The sequence below is a fragment of the Oncorhynchus mykiss genome, chromosome 7, assembly GCF_013265735.2.
Source record: "Oncorhynchus mykiss isolate Arlee chromosome 7, USDA_OmykA_1.1, whole genome shotgun sequence".
NCBI classification, from domain to species: domain Eukaryota; kingdom Metazoa; phylum Chordata; class Actinopteri; order Salmoniformes; family Salmonidae; genus Oncorhynchus; species Oncorhynchus mykiss.
The window spans coordinates 72,407,766-72,430,650 of record NC_048571.1 but is presented as its reverse complement, the minus strand read 5'-3'; the positions used below and the strand labels follow the sequence as shown (position 1 = coordinate 72,430,650).

General features: G+C 43.6%; 2 protein-coding genes across 4 annotated transcripts in view; both read left to right on the top strand.

Moving 5' to 3' along the window:
* The first annotated feature begins 185 nt into the window (after positions 1–185).
* LOC110528439 (ubiquitin carboxyl-terminal hydrolase BAP1) lies at positions 186–19,292 on the top strand. Of its 3 annotated transcripts, none has more exons than XR_002474252.2 (17): positions 186–627; positions 899–928; positions 1,039–1,093; positions 8,300–8,432; positions 10,033–10,152; positions 10,246–10,307; positions 11,636–11,778; positions 12,153–12,231; positions 12,323–12,446; positions 12,901–13,048; positions 13,291–13,463; positions 13,636–13,757; positions 13,910–14,408; positions 14,788–15,023; positions 17,543–17,635; positions 17,778–17,850; positions 18,174–19,288. XR_002474252.2 is itself a non-coding variant. In XM_021610507.2 (17 exons), exons 1-17 carry the CDS (start codon positions 591–593, stop codon positions 18,228–18,230), a joined length of 2,172 nt encoding a protein of 723 aa, XP_021466182.2. In that variant the 5' UTR covers positions 192–590; the 3' UTR covers positions 18,231–19,292. The 3 variants fall into 3 exon arrangements, 2 of the variants coding, with proteins under 2 accessions (XP_021466182.2, XP_021466181.2); XM_021610507.2 differs by having other exon boundaries at positions 192–627; positions 13,910–14,382; positions 18,160–19,292; XM_021610506.2 differs by having other exon boundaries at positions 196–627; positions 13,910–14,382; positions 18,174–19,292.
* Positions 19,293–22,519: 3,227 nt separating this feature from the next.
* The window catches only part of LOC110528438 (protein bassoon), a 172,074-nt gene continuing 171,708 nt past the window's right edge, over positions 22,520–22,885 (top strand). The window contains exon 1 of the mRNA XM_021610503.2: positions 22,520–22,828. Within this exon, the coding sequence (XP_021466178.2) occupies positions 22,650–22,828 (179 nt within the window). The 5' untranslated portion in view covers positions 22,520–22,649. The remainder of the gene's footprint in view (positions 22,829–22,885) is intronic.

Below are 22,885 nucleotides of genomic sequence, written 5' to 3'. Positions count from 1 at the left end.
GTTTGTGTTGTACTCAGCAACACGAAATAATTGACTCAATGATAATAGCATAGTAATTAGAGCATTTATGTAATTTGCTATAAATGCACACCACGAGAAAGTATATTATGGCGCCATCTGCTGGATAAATGGATTGAATGACGGTCGTCACTAGTTACCACAGCCACAAAGTAATAATTATGGCTAAACCAGTTTCCCACTGTATTGTTTTTGTCTAAACCCCGTCTATTTCTAAAATGTATCTGATTTTAAACCTAACCTCACCGCTAACCGTATATCTGACCCTAACCTTATATTAAGACCAAAAAGCACATTTTGTTTTCATGAATTTGTATAATAGAGCAATTTTAGGTCGGCTATCTAGTGGAAAACCTCTTGAACGCGACTCTATCGAAGTCGCATCTAAATTACGTAGATTTCAGGCGTCCGAGCTGTCATTCTTTTGTGTTTATCGCTCAACTAGCTACGACGTTTTAGAAATGCATTTTTCTTCGTTCCGTTAGCTAATTGGATAAACTATATGTAGTGATTCTATAAATATGGACTGGCGGACTAGATTTAATATCGATTGACTGTGTGTACATGCAAAAATGAACAAAGGGTGGCTGGAGCTCGAGAGTGACCCGGGTAAGAAGCTAACGCTAGTTAACATTAATCAATTCGTTGTCAAATCTAATCTGTAATCGAAATATTTTATAATCTATGTTTTACTGTCACTAAACACATCAACACGTTTAATAATAGCAATTCATGTTATAGTCGTATGCCATTACCACAGCTAACGTTAATAGCTATATTGTTCCTTAGCCAGTTGCACAAGGAGGAATAATAATCTCTATGGTCGATGCCATAGTGTTAAACGCTCCATTAACGTGTGGGTTTTCTATGGTGTTTGCAGGGCTGTTCACGCTCTTGGTGGAGGATTTTGGTGAGTTGATTTGACAGGCTGGTTGTTAAAGTAACATGTACTAGATAAGTTTGAACAGCACATACTTTGAGCATCCCTTTGTGTGTTTTGCATGTGTGTTTATAATGTAGGTGTGAAGGGGGTCCAGGTAGAGGAGATATACGACCTACAAAGCAAGTGTCCAAGGTATGGAGTCATGCTAATCAGGCTACTGTCACTATCTGAAATGGCACCCTATTCTCTAGCCAAATATGTATTCTTAAGGAGCCTATCGTTATACCCTTATGTTATTTTCAGAGGTAGGCTGGCTCTGTCTGCCAAAACAGCCAAATACTCCATCTAAACGTGAATTGATACACCGTTGTGGTATGGTTATAGAAACATAAAGCCCTCTACTTTAATTTCACAAATGCAAAATACACACTTAGTGTTTTAACTGACATTATAGCCAACAGTATTTTTCAGTGACAACACGTTTCTGGCGGCCTTCTTCCATTACACACAGATGTTTCAGAGTTATCTAGATAGATAGCTAGTGGTCCCTCTTTCTTCCATTACACACAGATGTTTCAGAGTTATCTAGATAGATGGTCCCTCTTTCTTCCGTAAACACGTGCTGTAACATTGCTGCGTGGGAACACTAACCCTATAAAGGGGTATCAATGTATAGTTTTATTTTTTGAAAGTTATTTATTGCTAATATGAAAGACACTATACAGTTGAAGTCGGAAGTTTACATACACTTAGGTTGGAGTAATTAAAACAATTTTTTTTCAACCACTCCACAAAATTCTTGTTAACAAACTATCGTTTTTTTGCATGCCACAAGTAATTTTTCCAACAATTGTTTAGACAGATTATTTCACTTATCAAAATCACTATCACAATTCCAGTGGGTCAGAAGTTTACATACACTAAGTTGACTGTGCCTTTAAACTAGAGGTCGACAGACTAAACGGAATGGCAGATTTTAAGTAGGGCCGATTTTCAAGTTTTCATAACAATCGGTAATCAGCATTTTTGGACACCGATTATGGCCGATTACATTGCACTCCACGAGGAGACTGCATGGCAGGCTGACTACCTGTTATGCGAGTGCAGCAAGGAGCCAAGTTAAGGTGCTAGCTAGCATTAAACTTATCTTATAAAAAACAATCAATCTTAACATAATCACTAGTTAACTACACATGGTTAATGATATTACTAGCTTATCTAGCTTGTCCTGCGTTGCATATAATCGATGCCGTGCCTGTTAATTTATCATTGAATCACAGCCTACTTCACCAAATGGGTGATTTAACAAGTGCATTCGTGGAAAAAAAGCACTGTCATTGCACCAATGTGTACCTAACCATAAACATCAATGCCTTTCTTAAAATCAATACACAAGTATATATTTTTAAACCTGCATATTTAGTTAATATTGCCTTGTAACACAAATTTCTTTTTACTAGGGAAATTGTGTCACTTCTCTTGCATTCTGTGCAAGCAGAGTCCGGTTATATGCAGCAGTTTCGGCCACCTGGCTCATTGTGAACTGTGTGAAGACCATTTCTATCTAACAAAACTGTAATTAATTTGCCAGAATTGTACATAATTATGACATACATTGCACAACCTTCAATGTTAACAGCAATATTTAGACTTAGGGATGCCATCCGTTAGATAAAATATGGAACGGTTCCGTATTTCACAGAAAAAAATAAACGTTTTGTTTTCGAAATGATAGTTTCCGGATTTGACCATATTCATTTTTTTATTTTTATTTCACCTTTACAGTGCCTTGCGAAAGTATTCGGCCCCCTTGAACTTTGCGACCTTTTGCCACATTTCAGGCTTCAAACATAAAGAGATAAAACTGTATTTTTTTGTGAAGAATCAACAACAAGTGGGACACAATCATGAAGTGCAACGACATTTATTGGATATTTCAAACTTTTTTAACAAATCAAAAATGGAAAAATTGGCCGTGCAAAATTATTCAGCCCCCTTAAGTTAATACTTTGTAGCGCCACCTTTTGCTGCGATTACAGCTGTAAGTCGCTTGGGGTATGTCTCTATCAGTTTTGCACATCGAGAGACTGACATTTTTTCCCATTCCTCCTTGCAAAACAGCTCGAGCTCAGTGAGGTTGGATGGAGAGCATTTGTGAACAGCAGTTTTCAGTTATTTCCACAGATTCTCGATTGGATTCAGGTCTGGACTTTGACTTGGCCATTCTAACACCTGGATATGTTTATTTTTGAACCATTCCATTGTAGATTTTGCTTTATGTTTTGGATCATTGTCTTGTTGGAAGACAAATCTCCATCCCAGTCTCAGGTCTTTTGCAGACTCCATCAGGTTTTCTTCCAGAATGGTCCTGTATTTGGCTCCATCCATCTTCCCATCAATTTTAACCATCTTCCCTGTCCCTGCTGAAGAAAAGCAGGCCCAAACCATGATGCTGCCACCACCATGTTTGACAGTGGGGATGGTGTGTTCAGGGTGATGAGTTGTGTTGCTTTTAGGCCAAACATAAAGTTTTGCATTGTTGCCAAAAAGTTCAATTTTGGTTTCATCTGACCAGAGCACCTTCTTCCACATGTTTGGTGTGTCTCCCAGGTGGCTTGTGGCAAACTTTAACCGACACTTTTTATGGATATCTTTAAGAAATGGCTTTCTTCTTGCCACTCTTCCATAAAGGCCAGATTTGTGCAATATACGACTGATTGTTGTCCTATGGACAGAGTCTCCCACCTCAGCTGTAGATCTCTGCAGTTCATCCAGAGTGATCATGGGCCTCTTGGCTGCATCTCTGATCAGTCTTCTCCTTGTATGAGCTGAAAGTTTAGAGGGACGGCCAGGTCTTGGTAGATTTGCAGTGGTCTGATACTCCTTCCATTTCAATATTATCGCTTGCACAGTGCTCCTTGGGATGTTTAAAGCTTGGGAAATCTTTTTGTATCCAAATCCGGCTTTAAACTTCTTCACAACAGTATCTCGGACCTGCCTGTTGTGTTCCTTGTTCTTCATGATGCTCTCTGCGCTTTTAACGGACCTCTGAGACTATCACAGTGCAGGTGCATTCATACGGAGACTTGATTACACACAGGTGGATTGTATTTATCATCATTAGTCATTTAGGTCAACATTGGATCATTCAGAGATCCTCACTGAACTTCTGGAGAGAGTTTGCTGCACTGAAAGTAAAGGGGCTGAATAATTTTGCACGGCCAATTTTTCAGTTTTTGATTTGTTAAAGTTTGAAATATCCAATAAATGTCGTTCCACTTCATGATTGTGTCCCACTTGTTGATTCTTCACAAAAAAATACAGTTTTATATCTTTATGTTTGAAGCCTGAAATGTGGCAAAAGGTCGCAAAGTTCAAGGGGGCCGAATACTTTCGCAAGGCACTATATTTAACCAGGTAAGCTAGTTGAGAACAAGTTCTCATTAATGACCTAAAGGCTCGTATTTCTGTGTTATTATGATTAAGTCTGATTTGAAAGAGCAGTCTGACTGAGCGGTGGTAGGCAGCAGCAGGCTCGTAAGCATTCATTCAAACACCACACAAATGCAGGAGCATTTGCCAGCAGCTCTTCTCTCTGCTTCCAGCGTTGTGCTGTTTATGACTTCAAGTTTATGACTTCAAACCAACACCTGAGATTAGGCTGGCAATACCAAAGTACCTATTAGAACATCCAATAGTCAAAGGTATATGAAATACAAATGGTATAGAGAGAAATAGTCCTATAATAACTACAACCTAAAACTTCTTACCTGGGAATATTGAAGACCCATGTTAAAAGGAACCACCAGCTTTCATATTTTCTGAGCTTTTTTACATGGCACATATTGCACTTTTACTTTCTTCTCCAACAATTAGTTTTTGCATTATTTAAACTAAATTGAACATGCTTCATTATTTGAGAATAAATTGATTTTATTGATGTATTATATTGTATATATTATATTAAGCTAAAATAAGTAATTGTCATTATTACAAATATGTAAAAAAAAAAAAATTGGCCGATGAATCGGTATCGGCCTTTTTTGGTCCTTCAATAATCAGTATCGGCATTGAAAAGTCATGATCGGTCGACCTCGACTTTAAACAGCTTGGAAAATTCCAGAAAATTCTGTCATGGCTTTAGATGCTTCTGATAGGCTTATTGACATAATTTGAGTCAGTTGGAGGTGTACCTGTGGATGTATTTCAAGGCCTACCTTCAAACTCAGTGCCTCTTTGCTTGACATCATGGGAAAATCAAAATAAATCAGCCAAGACCTCAGAAAAAAATGGTAGACCTCCACAAGTCTGGTTCATCATTGGGAGCAATTTCCAAATGGCTGAAGGTGTCACATTCATCTGTACAAACAATTGTACGCAAGTATAAACACCATGGGACCACGCTGCCGTCATACCGCTCAGGAAGGAGATGCGTTCTGTCTCCTAGAGATGAACGTACTTTGGTGCAAAGAGTGCAAATCAATCCCAGAACAACAGCAAATGACCTTGTGAAGATGCTGGAGGAAACGGGTACAAAAGTATCTATATCCACAGAAAAACGAGTCCTATATCGACATAACCTGAAAGGCCGCTCAGCAAGGAAGAAGTCACTGCTCCAAAACCGCCATAAAAAAACCAGACTGGTTTGCAACTGCACAAAGGGAAAAATATTGTACTTCTTGGAGAAATGTCCTCTGTTCTGATGAAACAAAAATAGAACTGTTTGGCCATAATGACCCTCGTTATGTTTGGAGGAAAACGGGGGAGGCTTGCAAGCCAAAGAACACCATCCCAACCGTGAAGCACGGAGGTGGCAGCATCATGTTGTGGGGGTGCTTTGCTGCAGGAGGGACTGGTGCACTTCACAAAATAGATGGCTTCATGAGGTAGGAAAATTATGTGGATCTATTTAAGCAACATCTCAAGACATCAGTCAAGAAGTTAAAGCTTGGTCGCAAATTGGTCTTCCAAATGGATAATGACCCCAAGTATACTTCCAAAGTGGTGACAAAATGACTTAAGGACAACAAAGTCAAGGTATTGGAGTGGCCATCACAAAGCCCTGACCTCAATACTATAGAACATTTGTGGGCAGAACTGAAAAAGTGTGTGAGCAAGGAGGCCTACAAACCTGACTCAGTTACACCAGCTCTGTCAGGAGGAATGGGCCAAAATTCACCCAACTTATTGTGGGAAGCTTGTAGAAAGCTACCTGACACGTTTGACCCAAGTTAAAACAATTTAAAGTGAATGCTACCAAATACTAATTGAGTGTATGTAAACTTCTGACCCACTGGGAATGTGATGAAAGAAATAAAAGCTGAAATAAATCATTCTCTACTATTATTCTGACATTTCACATTCTTAAAATAAAGTGGTGATCCTAAGACGGGGCATTTTTACTAGGATTAAATGTCAGGAATTGTGAAACTGAGTTTAAATGTAATTGGCTAAGGTGTATGTAAACTTCCGACTTCAACTGTATATAGTAAAATATATGTGGACACCCCAGCAAATGAGTGGATTCGGTTATTTCAGGTGTATAAAATCATGCACACAGCCATGCAATTGCCATAGACAAACATTGGCAGTATAAATGTCCTAACTGAAGAACTCCGTGACTTTCAATGTGGCAACCTCGTAGGATGCCACCTTTCCAACAAGTCAGGTCATCAAATTTCTGCCTTGCTAGAGCTGCCCCGGTCAAACTAAGTGCCCTTATTGTGAAGTGGAAACGTCTAGGAGCCGCGAAGTCGTAGGCCACACAAGATCACAAAACGGGACCACTGAGTTCTGTAGCGCGTAATAAATATCTGCCCTCTGTTGCAACACTCACTGCCAATTTACAAACTGCCTCTGGAAGCAGAGGCAGCACAATAACTGTTTGTCAGTAGCTTCATGAAATGGAAGCAGCCACACACAAGCCTAAGATCACCATGGGCAATGCCAAGCCTCGGCTGGAGTGGTTTTAAGCTCGCCACCATTGGACTCTGGAGCAGTGGAAACGTGTTCTCTGGAGTGATGGATCATGCCTCACTATTTGGCAGTCCATCGAACAAATTTGGTTTTGGCGGATGCCAGGAAAACGCTACCTGCCCCAATGCATAGTGCCAGCTGTAAAATCTGGTGGAGGAGGAGTAATGGTCTGAGGCTGTTTTTCATGGTTTGGGCAAGGCCCCTTAGTTCCAGTGAAGGGAAACCTTAATGCCTCAGCATGCAATGGCATTCTAGATGATTCTATGCTTCCAATTTTGTGGCAACAGTTTGGGGAAGGCCCTTTCCCTTTTTCAGAATGACAATTCCCCCTACATATAGCGTGGCCCATACAGAAATGGTTTGTCAATCGGTGTGGAAGAACTTGATTGCCCTGCACAGAGCCCTGACCTCAACTCCATCGAACACCTTTGGGATGAATTGTTCAGACTGCATCTTAACAAAACTCACTTGTACAGAACATGCGTTTGTACAATGACTTATGCTGTGTTTAGATGTGGGACGCAAAAACCGTCATACAAGTCAGCATAGCGGGGCAAGAAAGACTGTGACTGCATAAGCAACCCGGCACAGATAGAGCAGTGAGACAGATATTTCACCAGATGTATAGATGTGAAGCATCTTCTTGGCGTTTCCACTCACTACCAAATATGGTAGTGAGAGGAAGCGAAGTGTCCCGCAGTTGGAGAAGCTGGAACGAGATGGCTTTTGGCCGACATCCTGCAAATTTTCTCATCAATGGAACATTTGCTCTCCATACAGTTTTCTCTTCCCAAAAACTAGAATGTTATGAACAGAGAGGACAACATTTTGTAGACTTTTCTTAGCATTTTGTAGACTCTTTGCTAAAGTGCCCTATTTTTATTTATTTTTTGTTTCGGAGTGTAAAGGTGAATTGAGTTATTGCGCACGTGCACTTCAAAGTTGGCGTTCCCTAACGCCAGCTCGTACTTGGCTCTGACCAGCTCTTTGCTTTTTCTGCCTAGTATGACTAAGTTGTTCCCATTTGAAACAACGGGCTGTGGTCTATCTTGGTTTAGTTATAAAAATCAATATGTTGCTATGGTGATTTCAGTAAACAAACATCCGGTAGAAAACAAGGCTATGGCAGATATTTAAACTCCAGCATTCACTGCCAGCCTCGACAGCATTTACCGTCATGCTGTCATTAAAAACAGACATCTGCTTTGCTGTGTACCATGTAAATGTAGCATTATTGGTATGTGTAATCAAGATCAAGAGCTACCTATTCCCTACATAGTGCACTACTTTTGACCAGAGCCCTATTTCACACTGACAACCTCTTTGAAAGCCTTACTAATGTAAATGAACCCCACTGTATGAGAGACCCAAATCTGTGGACCGCTGTCTGTTGACTAACTCCTATCACCCCCCCCCCCCCAGCCCTGTGTATGGCTTCATCTTCCTGTTCAAGTGGATCGAGGAGCGAAGGTCTAGGAGGAAAGTCTCCACTTTGGTGGATGAGACCTCTGTCATTGATGATGACATTGTTAATGACATGTTCTTTGCCCACCAGGTGAGTCTGTTTAATCCTTGACTACACTGTACGGTTCAGGGCAGTCAGTTTGCCTTAATACATATTTGAATGCATGGAGGCTACAGTGCTTTCGGAAACTTATCAGACCCCCTGACTTTTTCCACGTTTTGGTAGGTTACAGCCTTATTCTAAAATGTATAAAACAAAATGTTTTCCTCATCAATCTACACACAATAACCCATAATGACAAAGCAAAAACAGGATTTTAGAAATTTTGGCAAATTTATAAATAAAAAAAAACATTTACATAAGTAGTGCTTTGTTGAAGCACCTTTGGCAGTGATTACAGCCTCCAGTCTTCTTGGGTATGACGCTACAAGCTTGGCGCACCTGTATTTGGGGAGTTTCTCCCATTCTTCTATGCAGATCCTCTCAAGCTCTGTCAGGTTGGATGGGGAGTGTTGCTACACAGCTATTTTCAGGTCTCTCCAGAGATGTTCGATCGGGTTCAAGTCCGGGCTCTGGCTGGGCCACTCAAGGACATTCAGAGACTTGTCCCAAAGCCAGGTTTTCTTCAAGGATCTCTCTGTACTTTTCTCCGTTCATCTTTGCCTCAATCCTGACTAGTCTCCCTGCCCCTGCTGCTGGAAAACATCCCCACAGCATGATACTGCCACCACCATACTTCACCGAATGGATGGTGCCAGGTTTTCTCCAGAAGTGACGTTCAATCTTGGTTTCATCAGACCAGAGAATCTTGTTTCTCATGGTCTGAGAGTCTTTAGGTGCCTGTTGGCAAACTCCAAGCGAGTTAGGTGCCTTTTACTGAGGCATGGCTTCCATCTGGCCACTCTACCATAAAGGCCTGATTGGTGGAGTTCTGCATAGATGGTTGTCCTTCTGGAAGGTTCTCCCATCTCCACAGAGGAACTCTGGAGCTCTTTCAGTGACCATCCCATTCTTGGTCACCTCCCTGACTAAGGCCCTTCTCCCCAAATTGCTCAGTTTGGCCAGACTGCTAGCTCTAGGAAGAATGATGGAGGACATTGTGTTCTTGGGGACCTTCAGGGCTGCAGAAATGTTTTGGTACCCTTCCCCAGATCTGTGCCTTGACACAGTCCTGTCTCTGCGCTTTACGGACAATTCCTTTGACCTCCATGGCTTGGTTTTTCCTTTTATATTCACTGTGATCTGTAGGATGTTTTATATAGACTGGTGTGTTCCTTTCCAAATCATGTCCAATCAATTGAATTTACCACATGTGTACTCAAATCAAGTTGTATATCTAAAGGACGATCAGTGGAAACAATATGCACCTGAGCTCAATTTTGAGTCTCATAGCAAAGGCTCTGAAATGTTTTTTGAAATTTTGCATAAATTAGTAAAAATGTTTTCGCTTTGGATTTATGGGGTATTGTGTGTAGATTGCTGAGGATTATAAAAAATAAAACCTTTTTTTAGAGTAAGGCTAACAAAATGTGCACTTGTCAAGGGGTATGAATACTTTCCGAAGACACTGTATACTGTTGTCAGAAAGTGGTGCATTCCGTCATTTCCTACTGTGCCGACGGTGTCCTAGGAAGCATTGTTTTTCTTTTTATGCCATTGAGTTCCTTTCAGTTATTAATTTTGTGTCCAGCTGATCCCAAACTCCTGCGCCACCCATGCACTTCTGAGTGTGCTCCTGAACTGTAGTGGGGTTGAGTTGGGCACTACCCTCAGTCGCATGAAGACTTTCACTAAAGGCTTCGGCCCAGAGGTGAGGTGTACACACACCACACACCTCTCTCCAATTTTTACTGTGGTGTCGTGATTAATCAATTTTACATGATGGTATTTTATGTTCTTTCAGAGTAAAGGCTACGCCATTGGAAATGCCCCAGAGCTGGCTAAAGCACACAACAGCCATGCCAGGTAGGAGACACTGTTGCACCTGTCCCTCCCTATTGTGTATGCCCCTTCATTCTGGGTCTAGCACTAGGTTTTATTCTCTAGGCACGTAAGAAAAGACTGAAACAGGAAATGACCTACCTGAACTTGTCCAATAAGAAACGATTGTTTTCATTTTTCGTTGCAAAATGTTTTGCTATGTTGTGCACTAACGAATACAACCCTGCTGTATACAAATGTGGCACTGCCACCATGATTGACTGGTATTGCATTTATTTTTCTATTTAACTAGGTCAGTCAGTTAAGAACAAATTCGTATTTACAATGACGGCCGACCAAAAGGCAGAAGGCCTCCTACGGGGGCTGGGATTAAAATAATAATAATAAAAAAATCTAGGACAAAACACACCACGACATAGACCTAAGACAACAACATAGCATGGCAGCAACACATGACAACATGTTAGTAACACAAAATGGCAGCAGCACAAGGTACAAACATTATTGGGCACAGACAACAGCACAAAGGGCAAGAAGGTAGAGACAACAATACATCAAGCAAAGCAGCCACAACTGTCAGTAAAAATGTCCATGATTGAGTCTTTGAATGAATAGATTGAGATAAAACTGTCCAGTTTGAGTGTTTGTTGCAGCTCGTTCCAGTCGCTAGCTGCAGCGAACTGAAAAGATGAGCGACCCAGGGATGTGTGTGCTTTGTGGACCTTTAACAGAATGTGACTGGCAGAACGGGTGTTGGATGTGGAGGATGAGGGCTGCAGTAGATATCTCAGATGGGGGGAGTGAGGCCCAAGAGGGTTTTATAAGTAAGCATCAACCAGTGGGTCTTGCGACGGGTATATAGAGATGACCAGTTTACAGAGGAGTATAGAGTGCAGTGATGTGTCCTATAAGGAGCATTGGTGGCAAATCTGATGGCTGAATGGTAAAGAACATCTAGCCGCTCGAGAGCACCCTTACCTGCTGATCTATAAATGATGTCTCCGTAATCTAGCATGGGTAGGATGGTCATCTGAATCAGGGTTAGTTTGGCAGATGATCGAGGGAACCAGGTCTAGATTTAACTTTACCCTGCAGCTTTGATATGTGCCGAGAGAAGGACAGTGTACGGTCTAGCCATACTCCCAAGTACTTGTATGAAGTGACTACCTCAAGCTCAAAACCCTCAAAGGTAGTAATCACACCTATGGGGAGAGGAGCAATCTTCTTACCAAACCACATGACCTTTGTTTTGGAGGTGTACAGAACAAGGTTGCGGGCAGTGAATGGAAAGGGCTACCAGTGATGTTCAGCTCTGTCCAATTCTCACACCTCTTCCTTCTCTTTCCATGGAGACCGGAGCCCAGGCACCTGCCGGAGAAGCAGAACGGGATTAGCGCCGTGCGGACCATGGAAGCATTCCACTTTGTCAGCTACGTGCCCATCAAAGACCGACTGTTTGAGCTAGACGGCCTCAAGGCGTACCCCATTGACCATGGTAAGAACTGCAATCTGTGATGGACTTAGAGAAGCAGCATTGTACCACTAACTCACGTTGAGACAGCCTGGCGCCTTCAAAGCACCTTGACTTCTCTAATCTACAGCGTGGCTTTATAATATAACAATATAACGCCTGAGGACTACTGTTAGACTACAATGGCTGTTTCCCAAATGCTACCCTATTCCAGGTATAGTGCACTACTCTTGGCCAGTTCTGCTAGGGCTTGGGTCAAAATGTGTGCACTATATAGGGAATAGGGTGCCATTTGGGACACACACTAGGTGTACACTCCAGTGACCTCATGGGCTCTATAAAGCAGTTTTTAGAGGGGGGTCAATTGTAAACATTTACATTTTCTCTCGCTCTCTCAGGGCCATGGGGAGAGGAGGAGGAGTGGACGGATAAGGCACGGCGGGTCATTATGGAGAGGATTGGCTTGGCCACGGCTGGGTGAGTCAGGGGCCAATCTCCTGCCTCAGTAACACTGAATGAGATGTTCAGACTCTAACTCTCTCTCACACACTTTTCTCGCCCCTCCCAGAGAGCCCTACCATGATATCCGCTTCAACCTGATGGCAGTGGTTCCGGACCGCAGGGTGAAGTATGAGTCAAAACTGGAGATCCTGAAGAGGAACAGACAGATGGTACTGGAGGGTCTACAGCAGGTCAGGAGACACAGGGGTGTGTGCGTGTGTGAGCGCACGGTGGCAGGGAGTCTAGCGGTTAAGAGTGTTGGTCCAGTAACCGAAAGGTTGCTGGTTTATATCCCTGAGCCGACTAGGTAAAACAAATCTGTCAATGTGCCCTTGAGTAAGGCACTTAACCTTCATTGCTCTGGATAAGAGTGCCTGTAAAATTATTAAAGTGTGTGTGAATCATAACTATCAAACGGTTCTGGAGTGGCTACAGTAGATCTGGACACAGACAATGGAGCCCACTGATACCGCCCAGTGAGACTGCGTGTCTGTATATCTGTTTATATGTGTCTGTGGGTGCATTAGCTTGCCTGGTTCCCTTGGTTAGCTAAAATGAATGCAACCATAGATGCATACACACAGATATACAGACATGCACAATGTCTGTCTGATTGACTTGATATGAGTGTGACCTGTTCCCCAGCTGATCCGGGTCACCCAGCCAGAGCTTGTACAGGACAGGAAGAAGCCAGACTCCTCCCCCTCAGACGACACACCCCCTACTATCAAAAAAGAAGAGGCGGACCCTCAACCTGTTACATCACAGGGGGCTGAGCAGACTCCTCCCACAAGTATTAAATTCAGCTCTGAACCTCCCCAATGTTGATTCTCTTTATAGACATGAGAATGTGAGTCTTATTAGTCACCCTATTGCCTTTATTGTCCACTACCTTTGCCCAGGGCCCTGTCAAAAGTAATGCACTATATATGGAATAGGGTGTCATTTGGGATGCTGCCTGTTGCAGGGTATGATGTGCTTCAACTGGTACATTGACATTCATGGACTCTGACCATGTGTTCCCCTGTTGTGCAGACACAGCAGCCCAGTCCCAATTGGTCGCGAGCTCCTCAGGCAAGGGGAAAGCCATGGGGAAGCCAGCTGCCCCATTGGGGGGAGCGGGGACCTCCCAGCCTGTCACCAGCCCCATCGTCCCTCGCCTACCAGCCTTCTTGGACAACCACAACTACGCCAAGTCCCCCATGCAGGTCGGGGGGACGGGTTTTGATGTGACACAACTCAACATTTCCATACAAATCTCTAATGCATGATGATTTTTACAACAGTCTTGACTTACATACTCCTATCTCAAGTTAGGATTTGACTCGAAGCCAATACTGTATGTTTGCCTTGGCAAGGTCGCTGATTGTTCTCTGACAGGAGGATGAGGACCTTGCGACAGGGGTGGGTCGTCCCCGGGTGCCCGGTGCGCCCCAGCCCCCCTACTCTGATGACGATGACTATGAGGATGAAGAGGAGGAAGAGCTTGGCACACCAACCAGGTCAGCTCCTTCACATCACATGGGCCCGTATTCACAAAGCGTCTCAGTGTAGGAGTGCTGATCTAGGATCAAAATGTTCTCTTCCAAGCAATTGGAGTGCTTGAAATGTATTGGTTATGTTTGTGTATTTGTCCGTGTATTTGTGTGCGTAGGTTCAGGCGTAAAGGGGTGCTGCGTTCCCGTACAGGCCGTGTCGGGGGAGGCAGCGGCGTAGAGACCAAGCTGGCACTCGGCGTCCTGGCCGAGAAACTCAAGAAGGAAGTCCAGAGGAAGGACTCTCTGGCCACGCCCCTCTCCGTCCGTACCGAGGGCCGCACTGGGGGCATCGTGATCACAGCCGCCTCCCAACCCTCGCCCACACCCAGCAACGAGAGCACCGACACCGCCTCGGAGATCGGCAGCGCCTTCAACTCACCACTGCGCTCCCCGGCCCGCTCCCAGGCGGCCACGCGGCCCTCCAGCCCTGTGGCATCCCACCTGTCCCGGGTGTTGTTTGGGGAGGATGAGGGTCTGCTGAGGCTGGATGCCAGACAGAACCGGGCCGTCAGAGAGCTGGGGCCCTCCGTCAGCACCGCCCTGCTGCACCTACAGGAGGACGGGGTTATATACACTGTACCACCACCTGGTGAGGAAGGACGGGTGTGTGCGTGGGTGGGTGAGAGCGATTGAAATTGAGGTATTGGACCTGTGGGGAAGCGAACATGGGCACTTGATTAAGATCATCGTAAATTACATTTCAAAGAGCATCTGTTTACCTTCAGACCTAATTACATTATCCATATTAATACCTGCATTATACTAATCTAATACCAGAGTCACACCGCTCTTGAGATGCATATGGAAGACGATATCACTGAGTTGGAACCAGACCTGGGTTCAAGCACTATTTGAATTATTTTAAGACTATCTGTGCTTAATTGCATTCCAGGCAGGCTAAAACAAACACTCAAAGTATTTGAAAGATTTTAAGAGTATTTGAACCCAGGTCTGGTTTATAGCTGCTAAATAGGTCTGTTTCTTGCCTGTACAGCTGATACAGCTCTTGAAGAGAAGAAGGCAGGCGCTCCAGAGAAGGTAATAGAGCAAGGTAGCAATCCAGCAGTAGAGGGGGACGGAGTGAAGGAGGAGGGGAAGGAGGGACCATCGGTGGAGGTGAAAGAGGAAGAGATCAGAGATGCAACAGAGGTCAAACCCAGCATGGAAAAGGTCATCTCCACAGAAACTGTTGGAAGCAACAAGCCATCTGGGGAAAAATACTCTCCTAAAGTAAGTCCTTTCCCTCTTTCTTAGAAACATATCTGGCGATATAAACTCAGAAAAAAAAGAAACGTCCTCTCACTGTTAACTGCGTTTATTTCCAGCAAACTTAACATGTGTAAATATTTGTATGAACAAAACAAGATTCAACAACTGAGACATGACATAAACTGAACAAGTTCCACAGACATGTGACTAACAGAAATGGAATAATGTGTCCCTGAACAAAGGGGAGGGTCAAAATCAAAAGTAAGTGTCTGATGTGGCCACCAGCTGCATTAAGTACTGCTGTGCATCTCCTCCTCATGGACTACACCAGATTTGCCAGTTCTTGCTGTGAGATGTTACCCCACTCTTCCACCAAGGCAACTGCAAGTTCCCAGACATTTCTGGGGGGAATGGCCCTAGGCCTCACCCTCCGATCCAACAGGTCCCAGACATGCTCAATGGGATTGAGATCCGGGCTCGCTGGCCATGGCAGAACACTGACATTCCTGTCTTGCAGGAAATCACGCACAGAACGAGCAGTATGGCTGGTGGCATTGTCATGTCAGGATGAGCCTCCAGGTACCACATGAGGGAGGAGGGTGTCTTCCCTGTAACGCACAACGTTGAGATTGCCTACAATGACAACAAGCTCAGTCCGATGATGCTGTGACACACCGCCCCAGACCATGACGGACCCTCCACCTCCAAATCAATCCTGCTCCAGAGTACAGGCCTCAGTGTAACGTGCATTCCTTCAATGATAAATGCGAATCCGACCATCACCCCTGGTGAGACCCCTTGTCAGTGAAGAGCACTTTTTGCCAGTCCTGTCTGGTCCAGCGGTGGTGGGTTTGTACCCATAGGCGACGTTGTTGCCAGTGATGTCTTGTATGGACCTGCCTTACAACAGGCCTACGAGCCCTCAGTCCAGCCTCTCTCAGCCTATTGCGGACAGTCTGAGCACTGATGGAGGGATTGTGCGTTCCTGGTGTAACTCGGGCAGCTGTTGCCATCCTGTACCTGTCCCGCAGGTGTGTTGTTCAGATGTACCGATCCTGTGCAGGTGTTGTTACACGTGGTCTGCCACTGCGAGGACGATCAGCTGTCCACCCTGTCTCCCTGTAGCGCTGTATTGGGCGTCTCACAGTACGGACAGATGCCCTGGGCTCATCTGCAGTCCTCATGCCTCCTTGCAGCATGCCTAAGGCACGTTCACGCAGATGGGCAGAGACCCTGGGCATCTTTCTTTTTGTGTTTTTCAGAGTCAGTTGAAATCTCAGTAGGACAAAAATGTTGGTGTTCCAAAAAAGGTCCAGTTCCCAGGACCACAAATACCATCTAGACACCATTGCCCCAGCGCGCACAAAAAAACTATACATACCTCGGCTTTAACATCAGCGCCACAGCTCGTTCACAAAGCTGTGAACGAGCTGAGCGACAAGGCAACAGCTCGTTGTGACGCTGATATTTAGGCCGAGGTATGCATCATTTTTTTTTGTACTCTAGGGCAACGGTGTCTAGGTGGAAGCATATCAGTGATATCGTCTTTCTAATCCATCAAAGGGAACATAACATTTGACATACTAAATAGGATCTGGCAAAAAATACAGTTATAGATCCGCTCACCAACCAAGAAAGGGACCAACCAAATTGAGAGACTCCATGAAGAATTATGCTAAAATCTCCCCAGCGTACAATGTAAACCTTCCATAACAAAGCCATTACCTACAGAGAGATGAACCTGGAGAAGAGTCCCCTAAGCAAGCTGGTCCTGGGGCTCTGTTCACAAACACAAACAGACCCCACAGAGCCTCAGGACAGCAACACAGTTAGATCCAACCAAATCATGAGAAACAAAAGATAATTACTTGACACATTGGAAAGAATGAACAAAAACAGAGCAAACTACAATGCTATTTAGCCCTAAACAGAGACTACAGTGGAAGAATACCTGACCACTTTGACTGACCCAAACTTAAGGAATGCTTTGACTATGTACAGACTCAGTGAGCATAGCCTTTCTTCTCTTGAGAGCCAGGTCTGCCTATTGTAGCCTTTATCAATAGCAAGGCTATGTGCACACTGCCCACAAAATGAGGTGGAAACTGAGCTGCACTTCCTAACCTCCTGCCAAATGTAAGACCATATTAGAGACACATATTTCCCTAAGATTACACAGACCCACGAAGAATTTGAAAACAAACCCAATTTTGATAAAGTCCCATATCTACTGGGTGAAATACCACAAGGTTTGTGACCTGTTGCCACAAAAGGGCAGCGAGTGAAGAACAAGCACCATTGTAAATACACCCATGTTTATTTATTTTCCCTTTTGTACTTGAACTATTTGCTAATAATATGACATTTGAAATGTCTTTATTCTTTTGAAACTTCTGTGAGTGTAAGGTTTACTGTTCATTTTTATTGTTTTATTTAACTTTTATCTTAACATATAATTGGCATGCCAATAAAGCCCTTGAATTTAACTGAATTGAGAGCGAGTGTGTCACAATTTGTTGTTTCTCACTTGTTTCCTGCAGGAGCTGCTTGCTCTGCTCAAGTGTGTGGAGGCTGACATCGCCAACTATGAAGTGTTTCTAAAGGAGGAGGTGGAGAAGAGGAAAAAATACAAGGTTATTGTAGTGGCTCTAAAGCAGAGCCATTAAAACGTTTAATCAGACCTCCAGATCTATGTGGGCGTGTTTGTGTTATGCATTTTGTGTGGGTTTTGTATGTTGGTGTGCCAATCTCAATGTTCACCCATGTTTTGACCAGATTGATGACCAGAGGAGGACCCATAATTATGACGAGTTCATCTGCACCTTCATATCCATGCTGGCACAAGAAGGTAAGGCCACCTCTTTCCTTTGGTATAGCAACCTAGGTGGATTTTCATGCACATTCTGTCTTTTCCTCTACCTCCCTCTCTCCTTTCACTCATATTAACTAATGGCACATCTCTATATTTCACCCCTACTGCCTGCTGTGCAGTCTGAGACCCATGCTGGTTGAGAGTAGTTAATAAATTATGCTTTTTCTTCTCTGACAAGGGTTTTCATGCAGGAAATGTTTTTATATATATCTCAGGCAATTTTATAGGAACCTCTTTTAAATCAAATCAATGGAGTTCAGTCATTGTCATTTCTCCTCTGATCAGCTTTCTGTCTGCAGGCATGTTGGCCAGTCTGGTTGAGCAGAATATCTCTGTGCGTCGTCGCCAGGGAGTGAGCATCGGACGTTTACACAAACAGAGGAAACCAGACCGCAGGAAACGCTCGCGACCCTACAAGGCCAAGCGCCAGTGACCCCAGGAAGTGCTTGCTTGGGTTCCTTCTGCACCAATCATGGCAGAGAAAAGGCAAAAACCCTTGTTGCACTCACGACACTGTCCTGGGAATTCAGGGAGAAAATTACTCATTCATGTTGTTGTATTTTAGTGTCAGAGTTTTTTTGTGTTTTTTTTCATCCAATGGACCATCTGTTGATTAGCTGAACCAAATGATGTAACGTTATGCTTTCCTGTAACATAAAAAAAAATGCATGTTAGACTCCCAAATGGCACCTTATTCCTATATCATGCACTACCCTATGGGCTATGGTCAAAATAGTGCACCATAATAGGGAATAGGGTGACATTTGGGATGAACACCTAGTCTCCATGTTAAAAGGACCTTTGTCTGCGCCATCACACTGTGTACTGGGTCATGTTCATTAGGGCAGAAAATGTTTTGCAATAGGAAAATAAGCATTTGCAATTCCGGATAGTCATTCCATTGGGGGCCTAATGAACACACCCCAGGGGTGACTCAACTGACTGTGAGGGACACAGGAAGCTGCTTGGAAGTCTGGGAGTTAGTCTGATCATGTCACGTGATATAATCCTCATTCCTGGCAAGCAGGGCTGGTTCACCACTATTTGCTTGCTTGTATCATGCTTTGGCAGTACTGTATGTGGTTGTATCCCAGATGGCACCCGATTTCCTATCAAGTGCACTACTTTTAGGGCCCAAGGGCTCTGGTAAAAGTAGTGCACTAGGGAATGGGGTGCCATTTGGGACTTAATCTAAATCTCTTTGGAGGTCCTGTAACTGTATAGATGAGATCTACTCATTTAATGTTTTATCTGTAAATCTCTCAATTAAGATTCTGATCATTGGAGAGCATTGTCAGTGTGTTTTTGTACATACAGTATGTATCTGTCTGCTCAGCATCAGTGGTAATGGAAGTGTTTAAAAAAATGGTTATCCTAGTCACATGAATAACTACAATAAACTCAACAAAAGCACTATGGACCTCACTCATCATGTCATAGGTGGATGTCTGGGTCATCTTTGGTGAGCTGAAAAATCACTGGGACCTGGCTTTGACAGTGCATTTGTTTCTTAACTTGAATCGCTTTATACATGGTGAGACTCCACTGGCGCTGGATAGGACACGTTTCTATGAAAGAACACAGACTCTATTCCAAGAATAGCTGTCCATTGGACACCAGAGGGGAGGCTCATGACAACGTGGCGGAGAACAGTCGAGACAGTTACAACAACATCAGGGCCACAATGGAGAAGAGCCTTTGTTGCTGCGCTATGCTATGCGCCAGTCAGTGCTACAGGGTTATGGCTAGAAGCTTTTGTCAAATTAACATCAAAAGTTGAAATGTAACGCTTTTCTTAATCTAATTATCCTAACCTGCTGCATTGATTATCCCAACCTGCTAAGGTAAATTATAACCCGTTACGAAAAGTCTGACAAGCTGTCAGTCAAAACTGCGCGATGGGGCGAGTGAGTAATGCTTGTTGAGAGAATTGCCAAGCAGGCGTTTTGTGCAGTTGCTGCCGATGTCCACTAGGTGTAGCTGTGATTACAGGATGAGTGCTGCTGAACTTTTTTTAGTTTTTGTCACGGACAGTTATATATTCAAGACTTCTCCACCGTCAGCAAGGCTTCGCACCACATGGATTCCTTCCAATGCAGTGCCAGGTTGGATACTTTTAGGCACATTGTCCAATAGTATCATACACTACCATTCAAAAGTTTGGGGTCACTTAAATGTCCTTTTAAAAAAAACAAACATTTTGTTGTTCATTAAAATAACATAAAATTGATCCGAAATACAGTGTAGACATTGTTGTAAATAACTTTTGAAGCTGTAAATAACTTTTTATTTTAATTTAATTTAAATGGAATATCTACAAAGGCCCATTATCAGCAACCATCAATTCCTCTGTCCAGTGTCTGTTATTTTGCCCATCTTCATATTTTATTTTTATTGGCCAGTCTGAGATATGGCTTTTTCTTTGCAACGCTGCCTAGAAGGCCACCATCCCGGAGTCGCCTCTTCATTGTTGACGTTGAGACTGGTGTTTTGCGGGTACTATTTAATGAAGCTGCTAGTCAGTTGAGTACTTGTGAGGCATCTGTTTCTCAAACTAGATACTCTAATGTACTTGTCCTCTTGCTCAGTTGTGCACTGGGGCCTCCCATTCCTCTTTCTATTCAGGTTAGAGTCAGTTTGTGCTGTTTTGTGAAGGGAGTAGAACACAGCGTTGTACGAGATCTTCAGTTTCTGAACAATTTCTCGCGTGGAATAGCCTTCATTTCTCAGAACAAGAATAGACTGATGAGTTTCAGAAGAAAGTTATTTGTTTCTGGCCATTTTAAGCTTGTAATCGAACCCACTTGCTGATACCGCAGATACCCAACTAGTCTAAAAAAGGACAGTTGTATTGCTTCTTTAATCAGGACAACAGTTTTCAGCTGTGCTAACATAATTGCGAAAGGGTTTTCTAATGATCTATTAGCATTTTAAAATGATAAACTTGGAATAGCTAACACAATGTGCCATTAGAACACAGGAGTGATGGTTGCTGATAATGGGCCTCTGTACGCCTATGTAGATATTCCAGCACACTCACTCAGGGCCAACAGTGCAGTGACATGACCACATTGGTACAGGCATTTAAAAAGGATGTTATCTTTCTCTTTTAGGCAGTGTATATTTAACTGGCAGAAAATGAATGGAGGTGGACGACAGTATGCTAACCCAATGCTAACTTTCATGCCTTTCCTTAACCCTAACCTTATTCTCATTGACATTATACCTAATTTTAACCTAAACCTTGTTCCTAAGCCTAACCTTAACCAAGTAATTTCGTCCCATATGCCTCAATTAAAAATGTTGTTCTGCCGGTTCAATACACCTTTCTTTAAATACACAACACAACAACAGAATCTAATATTAGATTGTGTCACAACAAAAAATGTTCCCTCATAACTCAATGTCACTGGCAGAACACCAGGGAGATGAGCTGAATTGAACGTAGTAACTCCCCTCAATGTACTTGGGACATCTGAACATTTAATGACTTTAGGACCAAGGAGAGGTATTCAAAATAGATTCTGATGTTTTCTAATACGTGTTCATTCAGTTCATAAAATGTGCCCGTTTGTCCATTTCCTGAAAAGTTACAGGGAAGATGAAACATTTTAATGAATTATGACTTGACATGCTCATTTAACATTTCCATGGCAGAGGTACATGCACACCAGTGCTGATCACACAGAAACACTAACCATTACTTACAACAACCACACATCCATCATTGTCTTTGTGTCAGTGAACCTATCTATCTGCCAATCTCTTTCATCCCATTCGGTCCAAAATGAACCATTGACTGGCTTTTCACAGAAGTATTAATGGTGCTGAGGGGAGAGATTATAGATAGCCCTGTCAATGATGGAGTAGCCTGGGCTAGAGAGGAAATGAGATATGTTTATTCCCTTGGGTCCTGCAGAGCACAGCGTCTGGTCAATAGTCTGATCAGGTGACTCCTCAGTCCTCACCGATACACAGTGGCCAGAGAGGACTGACAGGGGAAGGGGACAGGGAGTCTGTCTACATCACGTATAGCATCCTACTCTCTATATAGTGCACTACTTTTGATCAGAACTCAATGGGCCCTGGTCAAAAGTAGTGCACTAAATAGGGAATAGGGTGCCCTTTGGAATCCATCCTCTGTCTAGTGCCCTTTGAGAATGTACCCTTTTAAGAGAAAGAGAACGTGCAGGCTTCATTGAAGATTTATTTTCTGCTGTTTAGTGGTTACTCATTTTCATTCTCAGAGATTCATTCTCAGTACAACCTGGTTAGCACCCCTGACAACCCTCTCCATGGAGCACATAAGAGGGTGTACAACCTGGAGAGCACCACTGACAACCCTCCCCATGGAGCATACAGTAGGTCTTTAACAAACACTAGGTCTACACATGCCTTAGAAAATGGAGATGAATAACAGGTCACATGGATCAAATTTCCTCTATATTGGAAAAAGGTCTGTTTTCATAGTGGTTCGGTGGGTTCAAGTGTCTTGCCCCCTCCTCGGGCACTGCGTGACCCCTACGCCTCCTACTAGGATCTATTTAGGCAGCCGAGACCAATTAGGATTTAGGGCACGCGCCCGTACGAGCGCTCTCCCGTTTGCGTCAGCACGCGTCCTACCCTTTCTGCCAGTGCGCGAGCTCCGTGCAGGAAACTGAATTGTAGGTGATGATGGCGGAAGGAGAGCAGCGTTGAGTTGTCTATGAGTTTTTATTCTAACTGTAGAAACCTCTACTACATCGTTTCTCTCCTCCTAATCATCTCCCGAGACGATGGGGAATGAAGGCAGCATCGAGGGAGAGGGCCAGCCGGGACAGCCCGGCTCCACTGTTCCTTCTGCGAGTGCTCCATCTTCCATTTCAGCACCAGCGGGCTCTGGACAGCTCATCAAACCCAGCAATGGTGCGCCAACAGGAGGTACAGGGGCCGGACCCGGCCCGGGGATTAACAGGTAGGCTACAATCTAGGACAGTTCTCTGCAGAACCTTGACAATAAAACGAGAGTGTT